This window comes from Dipodomys merriami, unplaced genomic scaffold (genome assembly GCF_024711535.1).
Source record: "Dipodomys merriami isolate MVZ:Mamm:240054 unplaced genomic scaffold, mDipMer1.0.p SCAF_10, whole genome shotgun sequence".
Classification (NCBI taxonomy): Eukaryota; Metazoa; Chordata; class Mammalia; order Rodentia; family Heteromyidae; genus Dipodomys; species Dipodomys merriami.
The window spans coordinates 39,530,032-39,542,290 of record NW_027202271.1 but is presented as its reverse complement, the minus strand read 5'-3'; the positions used below and the strand labels follow the sequence as shown (position 1 = coordinate 39,542,290).

The following is a 12,259-nucleotide window of genomic DNA, read 5'->3' as shown; positions in this document are numbered from 1 at the left end:
AAATAGATCGTCTAACTCTTCCCTTGGTCAAGCACAGTGGCCTTTTTGTTTGACAGGTTGGGAATCAGAATTAATCCATATCACAAATCGTTGCGGATTTCGAAGAGTAAGGCAGGAAACACCCTTCGTTTGTTAAAAACAATAACGCCCTAGTGTGTGTGTGTGTGCGCGCGCGTTTACCTTACCCATAGCTACCTGTCCTCAACAGCAAATAGTTCAGTTCTCCCGGTGTGTGTGTGTGTGTGTGTGTGTGTGTGTGTGTGTGTGTGCGCGTGCGCGCGTGCGCGTGTGTGTGGCAGGGTGGGGGTGGGTTGGATGCCAGGTATCAGTGTGACTGGAAGGGGTCCTAGAGGGTGTCTTAAATGCCCTCCACATTCCTCTCTCTTCTAAGATCTTGCTCCAAAATAAAAATTCCTTCACTCTCACTGAATATTTGTGTGTTTGATCCCACAAAACGGGGACACACTACCTCCACTTTGTTGGCACCCACCGCATTCGAAGGCTTCTACCAAGAAAACAAGTCTTCAGGCCCCGAGGGGACTATCACTTCTCAGATCCCATCTTTTTAGATTCTCAAGGGCAGATGTTTGGAAAGGACACTTGTTATATAGTCAGAGAGACATTCAACACTTCTTACCTTCACAGTGGCTCTAAAAAGAAATCACAAAACTTCATGAAAACGTAATTTTAAAAAAAATGAAGTTTGGATATATTAAGCAATTAAAATACTAGCTGTTACTCTGCCAACAGTAAAGTGAGATATTTTTTAAGATAAAGAGAAAGAAACAATGTCATTTATACAATTCATTTATTGCGGCTTTGAGGGGGTGCAAACACATGTGCATCACACAATAATTATAGTAAACTAAGGAGTTAAAGTTGGATATTCAGTTTGAGAGGACTTTGTTTTGGAGAAAACCCTCCTTAATGAAGAAAGTTGTAAGGAATCTAAATAATTCCTTATAATGTGCATTTCTGATTGATGTTCCTGAAATTCTTTATTTCATACAGTATTTGATTCATATGTGCTACTTTTAGGGAGAGAGGTAGAGTTATTCTGTCTCTGCATTAGGGATTGCTCAATAATTGAATTGAATTAAGCAAAAATCTAAGTAACTCATTATTGTATTTTGAGAAAGACTGCCCTTTAATCTTGCATTCTTTCTAATGCTAATAAAAGTCTGAATACTGCCTTACAATCTACAAAGAAATGCAAATCTTGGGAAATAAATTAAAGGAAGAAACTTCATTAAAGTAATTCTATTTCTTTATGGAATAGAGAAGACATGTGGATCATGTCTTCTTTAAGCTATCTCAGCTTCTCTGGGTATCTCTCTAGCTGCGGGCTGTATCACAAATGAGACAAGCTCTTTAGACTGTAAGGATCTCTCTACAGTAAAACAACAGAAGTAACAGTGGGATCATCCAAATCATTAAACAAAACTGTCATCAAGTATTATTCATTAAAACTAGACTTTTACTCTATTTAGTATCTTCACACAATACTGGTGTGGACCGAAATTTTGTATTAAAAAAGTCACATTTGCATTTACAAATTATGTCTTTTTAGGAGGACTAGTTAAAATTAAAACAACAACATTGACTTCAATTCATTTAGAAAAGGTAGAATGAAGGGAATAATTAGTGGAGACAAACACGAGGCTATAAATTAAGTTTGGAAAGTATTCTGGGGAGGGGGCACAGAGCTGTAAGTGCTTTGATTTAATGATATTGGAGTCTACTGTTTTCATAGGTAAGGAAGCTTAGGCAAGTTTAGCTTTCATGATATTAACATAGATGAGAAGTTTCAAATATGTTAAAAATATGACTTACTATACACTGTACTGTGCAGAAGATTTGAAAACTGGTCAGGGCTTTTTTTGTAAAACTTTCCTTTTGCCCCCACCCCCTTTTATCTCAGACTTAACTTCAACTTCAATTCAGTATAACTCAGGCTGGTATTGAACTTGTGACCTTTTGCTTCAGCCTCCCAGGTGCTAGAATTACAGGTGTATACCACCATGACTAGCTTAGATATTATTTTGATTGAGAAAAAATAACAGTTGAACATTTCTAGTATTTAGTGTCTGAATCAAAAAGAATTTGGAAATTATATCATATGAAGAATGATTTTTAGCTAAGAAAAAATATATAAGAACAAGGAAGTTTACATAGTTTAGACACAGAGTTGGAAATAGATGGATTGCATCAGAAAATGGGTTTTTCATGTTAAAGACAACGTTTTTTAATCATGAAAGTTTTCTATAATTAAAGTGCACTTATTCAAAAAACTGCTTGCTTATTGGACAAGAGTTGTAAAATTACAGATGTAAATTCCATGAAAGTCTTTCAAATAGAAGCATCCAAATGGTATTTCCAAGCTTAAAATAATTCACACCACTGTTTTCCTTCACAAGATTTAAAAAAGAGTAAGAAAGAATAACAGCAGATGAATATGATCAAAATATACTATTTGTATATGTATACTATATATATCTTGTTTCCTTCACAAGATTAAAAAAGTAAGAAAGAATAATAGAACAGGTGAATATGATCAAAATATACTATGTCTATGAAAATACCAAAAATAGAGTACAATTGTATAGTTAAAAATTAATACAAAAATAAAGTTACAATACTATCATTTTCCAATCTAGCATTCATTTTCCCTAAAGAGAAATAAATTTAGTATATTTTGTCTTGAGATGAAATTAAGTAACATACACCTAGTGTCTTCTGTTAAATAACTATTCCGTCATTCTGCTCTGCCTTTTTTTGTTACTATTTCTTCTTCTTCTTCTTCTTCTTCTTCTTCTTCTTCTTCTTCTTCTTCTTCTTCTTCTTCTTCTTCTTCTTCTTCTTCTTCTTCTTCTTCTTCTTCTTTTTTCTTCTTCTTATTGTAGAGTTCCTATTTACAGGAAATTTGATAAACTTCATAAATTTCACAAACAACTTACCAGATTTATAGATTTCATACATTTCTACTACATCTTTTGATAACATGCAGAATAGATATTTAAATTCACAGAGTTTAAGTCTATCTCTACCACCTGTTAGCTCTTGGATGGTTGGCAAAGGATGTAACAATGTAAGGTTTAGTATTATTTGTACACTGAGGATCAGAAACCTTACATGGCCCAAAGGAATGAGAATTAATGTGAAGAGAGTTAATATATCAAACACATTGCAGCTAGTACCTGATCATAAACACATTGTTATGATTTTAAAATTTTATACAGGAAAAGCATTTAATAAGGTTATGGAGATAGGAAGAATAAATTAACATGTCAAGAAGTGAAAAGTGGCTTCAAAACAAAAAGAAAATTTCAAAATATCAATATTAAGAAAACACAAAACAAATTCTGATTAGTAAGAAAATTGAGAGAGAAGAAAAAATAATAAATGGGAACAAATCTCCCTGAGGATGCTAACCCCTAAAGTCTGTGTACTAATTTGAGGTAAGTGTACTTGCCCTTGATTACTATTCAGTTAAGTTATACATACAAATATTTTTCTCTAACATATATTTTCTTTCCTTTTTTAATTGCTATTATTAAGGAGTTGTACCAAGAGGTTACAATTCCCTAAGTCAGGTAATGAGTAAAATGCTTCTTGGACAACATCAGACCTTCTTTTGCTTTCCTCCATTTCCCTCTCTTGTTGCATATTTAACATATATTTTCAGACTTTTGAGCCCAAGACAACTATGGGTGTATTCCTATCTTTGACATTACCTATTAATATAACCTACAACAAATAGTTACCTTTTACACACTCAGTTTCTATGGTTAAAATGTCATTGTAAAACTGTATGAAAAAAAGACACTATGGTCTTTTATTGGTAATACAGGTATTAATTCCATTTTATGGCTTTAAAAGGTTGCTATGGGCTCAAGGTACCTCTCTTGTACAGACACATTCAAGTTTTGAAGGAACATGAATCACAACACAATGGCATGTGAGAGTGGCCTTCAGTGGGAAATTAAGGTTAGATTAGGTCTCAGTGATGTGCGCCTCTTAATGGGATTAGTGTCCTTGACAGACGGGAAAGAGATAGGAGATCTCCCTTCAGCACATTCAAAGAATAGCCAGAAAACCAGCAAAAGGGGTCTACACAAGAACACAATCTCACTTCTGTTCTAATTCTCAGTCTAGCCTCATTCCAACAATGAGAAATAAATAACCTATGCTGTTTAAGCCAATCAATTAAAAATTTTCTGTAATTGCTTGTAGTAGGCTAAGACATCCCTTCCATTCTTGCAAATAATGTTGCAAGTTCTAGCTTCTTTCAGCCATTACTTGGCTTACAAGATTCAGCATGCTATTATTGAGTGTCTGGAGACCACATCCTATAAAATCTTATTTTGGAAATCACTATCTACGCTGCTATTCCTGATAAGAATGTTATCACAATGATAATGATATTACATAGTCCTGGAAGCAACTTACTTGATTCAATATACAACAGCATGTATAAAAATCAACTCTCAACAAATTCTTAAAGGTAAGTTTTCTTCAGGTCATTTGCATTATCCTACAATGCAAAATCAAATGAATCCATATACCCAATAAGTATGGAACTCAGTATATATGATTTTATCATTATAATTTCAGATTTGAAGTAAATTAATATTTTCCTCTATATCTAGTTTTATTTCAAAATTATCTTCACAGTCACTTGCTAATAATATCAACTGAGTTTTGAAAAGTTACTGGTTTGGAGAAGTACTACTGAGAGGCTCCACAAAGGACCTAAACATTACAGAATGGATGGACCACAAGGTACTCTCTCTGATTCTAATTCCCAGCCATATTTCTCACTCATTCTCTATCCTTCTCACCAGGCTCCCAGCCATGCCGTGTCATCCAATCTTTAATTTTACTCTCGATTCCTTGGATATGCCACTTTTATCTAGTTTCAGGTATTTATTCCAGCTGCAGCTTTTGTCTGTCCATTCTCATTTGAAACTAATCATCCCCATCCACAATTTTTTTCTTTTATCTACAAATATTTTTAATCCATTTTGACATATTAGAATAAACGTTCCTTATAGTATTGATGATTGAGTGAGGGTAATAAATTTATTTATGAAAATAAGTGTTACTTTTTGTTTTGTTCGCAATGGAGAAGAAAACTGAATAACTTAAACATTGAACAAAAATTAAGAAAAAAAATAAGACTGAGGGATGAGTCTTTTTCTTCAGGTGCTTACCAGGATGAGTCAATATTTCCATTTGAAAGGAGATAAAAGCCAGACAACTCAGTTAGCTATCATACTCTTTGGGACACTGGTGGTAGAAATATTTCGTGGGCATATTTTGGAACATAGTATATTTATTATCTACAGAGCTGTGGTTCTCATGTTCCCAACCATACTGTAGAATTATATCTCTTAGTTCCCACTGGTAAAAACAAGTTAGGATACTATCAGAAATGCATATCTTTTAATTTCTGAAGTATAAAAACACTTAAATGGTGGATTCTCAAAAGCCTTATTTACTTGAATCATTGAATTCTACAGTCATTCTCATAAAAAAATCTGAAAGTCAGTTCCAAAACTTGTTTCCCCAACACAAGGTAACAGTTCTTAAATAAGATATGCAGAATCAATCTAGTTTTAATCTGCTGAAAAATATTTTGGTTAAATTTTGGAAGATTGTTCTTGAAAGGTTTACTGTGTCAAGTTACTATTTATTGAGTGTTTATGACATATCCCTAAGATATTCAGCCTGTGGCTGACTTCTCATACACTTTACCACTTGACTTTCTAGCATCCTTTAAGTGATACATTGCACTCTTAGTATAATGTCAAACAAACAGTTTTAGAGAGTTTGTCATTTTGTTTAAGATGATTCATTAAAGTGAGGATTATAACACAGGACAGTAACATTATCAGAACCATGTTCTTTTCACTTTTTTCCATATGCTTCCTACCAAAACATGTAGCTAGCAGAATGCAATTGCTGTTGATTTCTTTCTGGGTTCTCTGTATCATATTGAGTTATTTTCAACATTGGTTTCATTTTGAAGTTCAGAGAAAATCCATGGTTAGACTGAATCTGAACAATGAAGAGATGAGAAACAGACCCAGCCTTACTATGTCTTCTAGTAACCTTCTGTTGATTCATGAACATTGGTAGAGAAATCTTGAATCCAGTAAAAGAGTGGAAATCTCAAACCCATATCCAGATTTAAGATGATAGGGTTATATTTCCTTTGATAAATATATTGTTAAACATTCACTAATAGTTACACATTTATATAATACACAATAATTTACAATCTCCTTATACTTTGTCTCAAGGTTGTATAGTATTCAAGGCCAATTTAGCAGCTTGTTTTCCTTTTAAGAAAATATCCTTAAAACTCTCTTTGCTAAAACTCTCTTTCATAAAATATTAAATGAATTTTACCTATTTCTTCATATAAGATGGCTATAAGAAACTAAAATTATATATGCATATATATATATTTCTCACTATATAGTTCAATTATATAGGATGATCTAAACCAATTTTAAAAGTTTCTATAACAGCATTTGTAGGAAAAATAACATTTTACTAATTCCAAAAATATACCTGTGTTTAAAAACTTTATTTAACTGCTTCCTGCTGGCAAAGAAATCAGGCTTCCATAAGGAAAACTTACAGACTTGCAGTGGTTTCTTGTCTCAGTTTTTTGCAATGTGAATGAGATGATTATAATCAAAACAACATTGAGATTCCACCTCACCCCAGTTAGGATGGCTATGATCATGAAATTTAGTAACAATAGATGCTGGAGGTGATGCAGCCAAAAGGGAACACTACTACACTGTTGGTGGGAATGTAAACTTGTTCAATCACTCTGGAAAGCAGTATGGAGGTTCCTCAAAAGGTGACACATAAAGCTCCCCTATGACCTACTTTTGGGCATTTACCCAAATGACCACAAACAAGGCCACACTAAAGCTACCAGCACAACCATGTTTACTGCAGTATTATTTACCATAGCTAAGATATGGAACCAACCCAGATGCCCCTCAGTAGATGAATGGATCAAGAAATGTGATATATATATATATATATATATATATATATATATATATATATGAATGATACACTTCCATCAGAAAGAATGACAATGCCCCATTTGCAAGGAAATGGAAGGACTTGGAAGAAAATCATATTAAATAAGCTAGACTCAAAGAAACATAGGTCCCATGTTTTCCCTTATTTGTAATAAATAAATAGTATACATCTAGGATAATCTTAGCAGATGAGCAGTATATATGACCATATAAGATGATGCTAAACTCCAAGACATGGACACAGAGGTTTTTCATTGTCGTTGTTTTTCTCCATAAATTATTTGATTTATTTTTCTTTTGTGTTTACCCCTCCTCTGGTTTATGCCCTGTTGTCACTGTACTTAATTTTGGTACCCTAGTATTGTATATATGTTTATCTGAACTAGAGAAGGGAAGGGGAACAACAAGGAACAACAAAATGGTGTGACAAAGGACAAAATGGGAACCTATGCAACAGTGATACTCACAAAACGATATATTGGAAATTATGTACAACTTGGGAGGAAAGAAAGAGGGGGGATGAGGGAGGGGGTAACAAGTTCAACAAGTATAATCACTACCTTACTTATGTAACTGTGACCCTTCTGAACATCACTTTGACAGTAAAATTAAAATTAAAAAAAATCTAAAACATGGGAGTGTTAAAGAGGATACTATTCTCTCAGTAGTGGCAAATATAAGCCACAGAATACTGTTATTTCCTGATTTGGTTCATGTTTCTCAAAATTTCATAGAAAGGATTTCCCTGTAGCACTTTGACTAGCTATTAACCTAAAGAGAAGATGGCAAACAGGTACTGAGAAGGATTTACCTACACTGACCTTGCTGGCATTATTAACGGTGCTGACCTAGCAGGCATTATTAATGGTGTATCTCTTTCTCAATCTGTGTGTCTTTCTGATATTCCACGTGTATTTCTTTACTGAGTTTAACCAGGCCTCTTTATTCTGTCCTTCAAGTGGCAATTCCAGATCTACTACAAGCATCTCTTAGAATGTACTTGTTTTCCTGACCTAAAGAGCTAGCACGGCTAGCTATGCATCATGACATGCCTCATGATAGCTTTGCTATATTATTATAAGGATGCAAAGTTTTACTCTACTTTTTGGTTTGAGAAAAATTCTGGCACCTAAAAACAGGGATAAGAAATACACTTGGAAGGGAATGACTAGCTGGAAGTTCACACAAAGGACATGTTGATCAAAGCTTGTTCAGAAATTAAGACATTAAATTTATGGTCATTTCAAATGCATTATATTCATTTATGCAGCTATGTTTTAGGCTATATATATTAAATTTAAATTAGATTTATGTTGCATTAAGATGCTATGTATAATACTTAACATGAATTCTTACAAGAACACATTTATATCACACAGTTCATGCCATACCCATGCATAGCCAGAGATGATAAAGATTATAAGGTGAGTGCTAATCCTTTCTCTGAAGCAATTAAGATGAAGGACTTCAACATAACTTCATCAGACTATCTCTGATTAAAATAAACTAAATTTAAGTAAGTGTAGAAGTCGAGAGTTGAATTCCACTATGTCAAAGCTAAATTCAGATCCCTTAAAGTCTCCAACCACAAGTGTGATCTCGGCCTTTCATTTCAACAAAGCCAGGATGTCTGGCAGAATCCAAGTTTTCTTTCTTAATAAACTAATTTTATTTATTAAAGTACTTTAATAAAGAAATTCTTTAACAAAGTATATTTTGGGTATTATAACATCTATTCTTCCTATTATCTCATTATTTATTTCCTGAATCAAAACCCGACATGAGTCTATTTATATAACACCTTTAAATCCATGCTACTAAAGGGAAATATGTACTATTTAATTATATATGTAATACAAAACTTTCTGGTACTCACATTTAAGAAAGTAAAAATAAACTAAATATTATCTTAACATAACCCACATAAAATTTTAATTTACATTATTTTTCCATACTGTCTTTGAAAATTTGAGTGAATACATGTGTTCATATACATATTGTATATATATATATTATATATGTACACACATATACAATATATATTATTTCAAAGTGCTCTATAACCAAATTTTGTTAGTGGTTGGTGCAATATGTATCCCAAATATAAATTATATTTCTTTATCTGCTCATAAGCATTTCTCTAAATTTCACACTCATTAATGAAAATGCAGTTCCATCTAGGTAAATAAAAATATTATGAGGATAATAGATTTTATCATAAACAACAGTTCCTAACACAATGTCTTTGGTATGTCATTCTGTTTTTCAAACGAGAGAGGTGGATTTCTAACTTGCAAACACAACAAGAAAACAGAATTCCATCTTGTAGTGGATGGCAAAATACTTTGAAACGCACCATATGTGCATATGCGCATACACACTATGTGCACAAAGATGGTGGTAGAACAATATAACTGATCCTCATATCAAACTTTTCTGCAGTCTCCAGACAGCAATTCTAGCACTTCTGTAAAAATGTACTATTATTTTTTGCATGTGTGATTATTGATTCATTTTGCTATTGTTAATAAAAAAGACTAATGGGGTGGGTAGGAGACACAAAAATGATAACTGAGTTATAAAGGAATTGGAAATAGGACACAGTGTTTAGAGAAGAACAAGAAGTTATTTGGGGTCAGGCATTTGAATTGCCCAATTGCCTAGGTCATCATTGTGAATATAAATTTCACGTCAAAGAAATGACAAGAAAGGCTCCATATTTTCACCTTCCTAAATCCTACATACAGCTAATCCTTAAAATGTTCCCTCAAGTAAAAAAAAGAGAGAATGTACATTTCTGGGTTCAAATTATTTTGTTTTATTCAGTTTTTAAAAAAAATCAATTAAGTTTTTCTGTTTCATAAACCAGAATATACTAGCACTACAAAATGATTGACCTCAGCATGGAATAATTCTTGAGATGATTCTCTTAAGGCTGGAAACAATAAACATCACCAAAAAGAACTTTCAATTCAAACCATAGTTAGGGTACTGTTTTATTCAGGCATATATTAGTTAACATTTTTAAGTTTAGGAGAATCAACTCCATTTTTCTTCTTCACAATATTATGAAATGATTACACAGATTACAGAATAAGAAAACTATAAAATTAGTTTTACACACTAAGAGTTTAATCATAAGTATCTCAATCCTTATACTGGCCATTCTACTTCAATGATTTGAGTGCATGACCTATGAAATCCAGTCAATATCATCTGTAATATGGTTTTCTACTACAGAGCTGAAAATAGCTGACATAAAGTATTACATAATGTTGATTTGTGGATGTTGTTAGTGAAAAATGACATAACTGTGTTCATAAAACTTTTACACATGCAACTCAATTTCTATGTTGGAACATTTGAATCTTATATTTTCATTATAGATTGACAACTCAAGGCTCATTACCAATTCTATCTCAATTAAGTTAAAAAGAGATATGCAGGTTTGAAATGCAATAGGACTCCTAAAGCAGATGGGGGCCAAATATGGAAAAAATGAAACTCTTAAATCTGTTCAGTCATCTCTAGATGAAATATTTGTCAAGTAGAGGGAAAACAAAAGGAATATTTAAAGTTCACTGGATCCTATTACATAGCAACTCAGCTAAGGAAAATCACTAGAGAACTATGAATTTAGTTTTGTGAAAAAGGTTCCAGATTTTGGAGACCCACATATCCTTCGAGCATTAATTTAAATGTAGCATACTGCACATTTGCATTTTCCAAATACAAAAGAAAAATTGATCCAACAAAAATAAGACTTTCCCAAAACTGGTCTGCAATTTTAAAAATCAGACCAATATTAGAAAATAACAGAATTGAGCCCAGAATTAAGTTCTCAGCTTAACAACATTTAAAATGATTAAATCTGTTTTAATCAGTGGTATAATGCTAACCACCAAATTTAGCATCTACATTTTTTATAATGCATATTCATATAAATTAAAATGCAGTTGCAATAGTTGAACAACCAGGATGCATGCATATTCTACAACATAGCATCTACATTTTTTGAAGGATAATAGACACTTTGATGAAAAATTACAGATAAATATTCGACTTATTAAGCTGATAGTTATTTAAACTTGAATTTCTCTTTATCTTACACTGAATCTACATTCTCTTATAAAAATTCCTAATCAGATTTAAAATTTTAAATGCAAAGTTTATTTTGATTTCCCTTATATATTAATTAACTTAAAAATAGCTAGCTATGAGCTGGGAATGTGTCTTAGTGGTAGAGTGCTGGCCTAGCGTGCATAAAGCCCTGGATTCAATTCCTCAGTACCACATTAACAGGAAAAGCCAGAAGCGGCACTGTGGCTCAAGTGGTAGAGTGCTAGCTTTGAGCAAAAGAAGCTCAGGGACAGTGCCCAGGCCTTGAGTTCAAGCCTCAGGATTGGAAGAAGAAGAAAGAAGAAAGTAGAAAGAAGAAGAAAGTAGAAAGAAGAAGAAGGAGGAGGAGGAGGAGGAAATAGAAGAAGAAGAAGAAAGAGAAATAGCTATTATTCATCTATTACCTGAGTAAATAGCCCAGGTAAATCCAAGTTTATGAATGTATTAATCATTCTTGTGTATTATGTTAAATAATGCCAGCAAAATAGTTATATTCTATTGTGTCCGTGAATAGGATTGAAATATTTATTGATAACTAGAATTACCTTGAACCCATGTGTCATGAGCCTATAAACTAAATGAGAAGCTCTCTATAAAAATTCTATTTCAGTATTTCAAGAATTTTCTGGAGGTCATTCCATAGGAAAACAGGAAGAATTGCAAAGCACACTTTATAGATAAGGGATAATATGCTTGCACCAGTCATCAACATTATGAAATATGTAAAACTCAACAAATTAAATACAGTACTCAAAAATCTTGTATCCAGTTGGTAACATGACCAGATATTCACAGATTTCTTTTGAATAAACCATTTTGCCATCTGTTTTGAATGCTGAGGCTTGAAGAACTAGTTGGAAGTTTTTGACTTCTTTTTGCCACCTCCCCATCCACCACTGAGCTGTACAGGATTGTCACGGAATGATATGCGTTCTCTTTTAGAAGGTCTTGTATCTGTTATCCTTGGTGCAAGTACTCCTTTAATTGAATGACCTAGACAGTGATATCAAATGTACACTTTCACTTAATATGACCCAAGTAAAATTTTATTTTAGAGCAAGAAATATACT

General features: G+C 32.8%; 1 protein-coding gene across 5 annotated transcripts in view; it reads right to left on the bottom strand.

Moving 5' to 3' along the window:
• Nucleotides 1-2,873: 2,873 nt before the first annotated feature.
• Nucleotides 2,874-12,259, bottom strand: part of Lrriq1 (leucine rich repeats and IQ motif containing 1) — a 149,605-nt gene continuing 140,219 nt past the window's right edge. For 2 of the 5 annotated variants that reach the window (XM_069989370.1, XM_069989380.1), the window contains exon 27: nt 11,106-12,182. In XM_069989370.1, the coding sequence (XP_069845471.1) occupies nt 12,040-12,182 (143 nt within the window). In that variant the 3' untranslated portion in view covers nt 11,106-12,039. Of the gene's footprint in view, nt 2,909-11,105; nt 12,183-12,259 lie in introns of those variants that run through there. The other 3 variants (XM_069989392.1, XM_069989399.1, XM_069989389.1) reach the window with 3 other exon arrangements.